The 1,287-nt window shown below is 45.1% G+C and overlaps 1 protein-coding gene across 1 annotated transcript; it reads right to left on the bottom strand.

Moving 5' to 3' along the window:
• Positions 1-1,075: 1,075 nt before the first annotated feature.
• On the bottom strand, positions 1,076-1,231 carry PPTG_24612 (hypothetical protein; the record flags this gene model as incomplete). Its single annotated transcript, XM_008917974.1, has 1 exon — positions 1,076-1,231. One exon carries the CDS (start codon positions 1,229-1,231, stop codon positions 1,076-1,078), a length of 156 nt encoding a protein of 51 aa, XP_008916222.1.
• Positions 1,232-1,287: the final 56 nt, after the last annotated feature.

Below are 1,287 nucleotides of genomic sequence, written 5' to 3'. Positions count from 1 at the left end.
GGATCCTCCCAACGTTTTAACTCGCCCACTGGGTAGTGAGTTTTTCCAGCTGCAACATTCACCGCAAAAATATTTTTTCTGCCTCGGTTTGCGTATCAGATTGATCAGCTTGTAGCTCAATCGATTCCTCGACATCAAAACATTCGTCAGTGCGATTTTTTCCCGATTATGGTCGTTCACATTATCAGTTTGACTGATAATTATGGTGTGAGCTGCACCCTGAGATGGGTGATCCTGCTGATCTCGTGTGTCTTGTCCACGGGGTAAGTCATCTCGCGTCGTCCGAAGCTCATTTTCTTCCTCTTGTTTGAGTTCAATGCTAGTTAATGACGCATCAGGGTCCGAACTGGCAATTTCAGCCAAATTCTTCTCTGATATCGTAACATTTTTGTAAAGAGGGTAGTGTACTATCAGCCACTGCAACGCAGTTCGAACTACATCAGGTCGAACTTTGATAAATGTTTCCCCTCGACTTGTACTGGATCTTAAGAGAACTACCCCGCACTTCGACAAAGGCCGAGGTAACGAAAGTGTCACTTCATGAACATCCTTCCAGTAATTTACGGAATTTCCTCTTTAAATTGTTGCTGGTCTTTGTAGAGATTCATGCACGTAGTAAAACAGACTCCAAGACCAACTAATCTGGCCTCTGTTCGGTTTAGAGCAGCTAGTTCAACTGGTATAGGCGATATACGAAAGCCACTTGCACGGCAAAACTTAGGGATTTTTTTTTGTCAAAAAAGTGTGGCAGCGATTGCAAATCCAAATAAAACACACACCACTAGCATCGGGCTCTGTAATTGCTTCAGCAATTGCTTCGCAAACCCTGTCAGCGTTTTTCAACGGAGCAAAGTATGTTTCCCTCGGCAGGTAGCGCTTCTTGACCATCCGAGCAGATTTTGAAAGCTCACCGCAGCTCCCGCAAATTCGCACTAACGGGTTGTCGATGCACTCAAAGAAAGCTACGACAATATCAATTTTATAATAGAAAAATTGTAGCAATCGCCCAGAAACGTGCCTTTTAGCGTACTGTACGTACCTCGAGCGTCTGTGAATTGGTATCGGTTTCTTTGCTCTATTTCGGATTTTTTCTGGCCTTCTTCAAACGATCAGGCCAATTTTGAGCTGCCGTATTTTGCTTTCGAGTGTCCTCCGAGCGTAGAACGCGCGCGGCTTGTTCAACATTCTCCGCATCCTCTAGACTCACACTGCCTGTTTGAGCTGCCGGCATTCCTATATCCGTTAGCCGTCTCGACAACCTCCTTAAAGTTTTCTTTGCCACCTTCG

The sequence above is a fragment of the Phytophthora parasitica genome, assembly GCF_000247585.1.
Source record: "Phytophthora parasitica INRA-310 unplaced genomic scaffold supercont2.128, whole genome shotgun sequence".
Lineage (NCBI taxonomy): Eukaryota > Oomycota > Peronosporomycetes > Peronosporales > Peronosporaceae > Phytophthora > Phytophthora nicotianae.
Note: the sequence above shows the minus strand (reverse complement) of the source record. Positions and strands in the feature narration are given on the sequence as shown.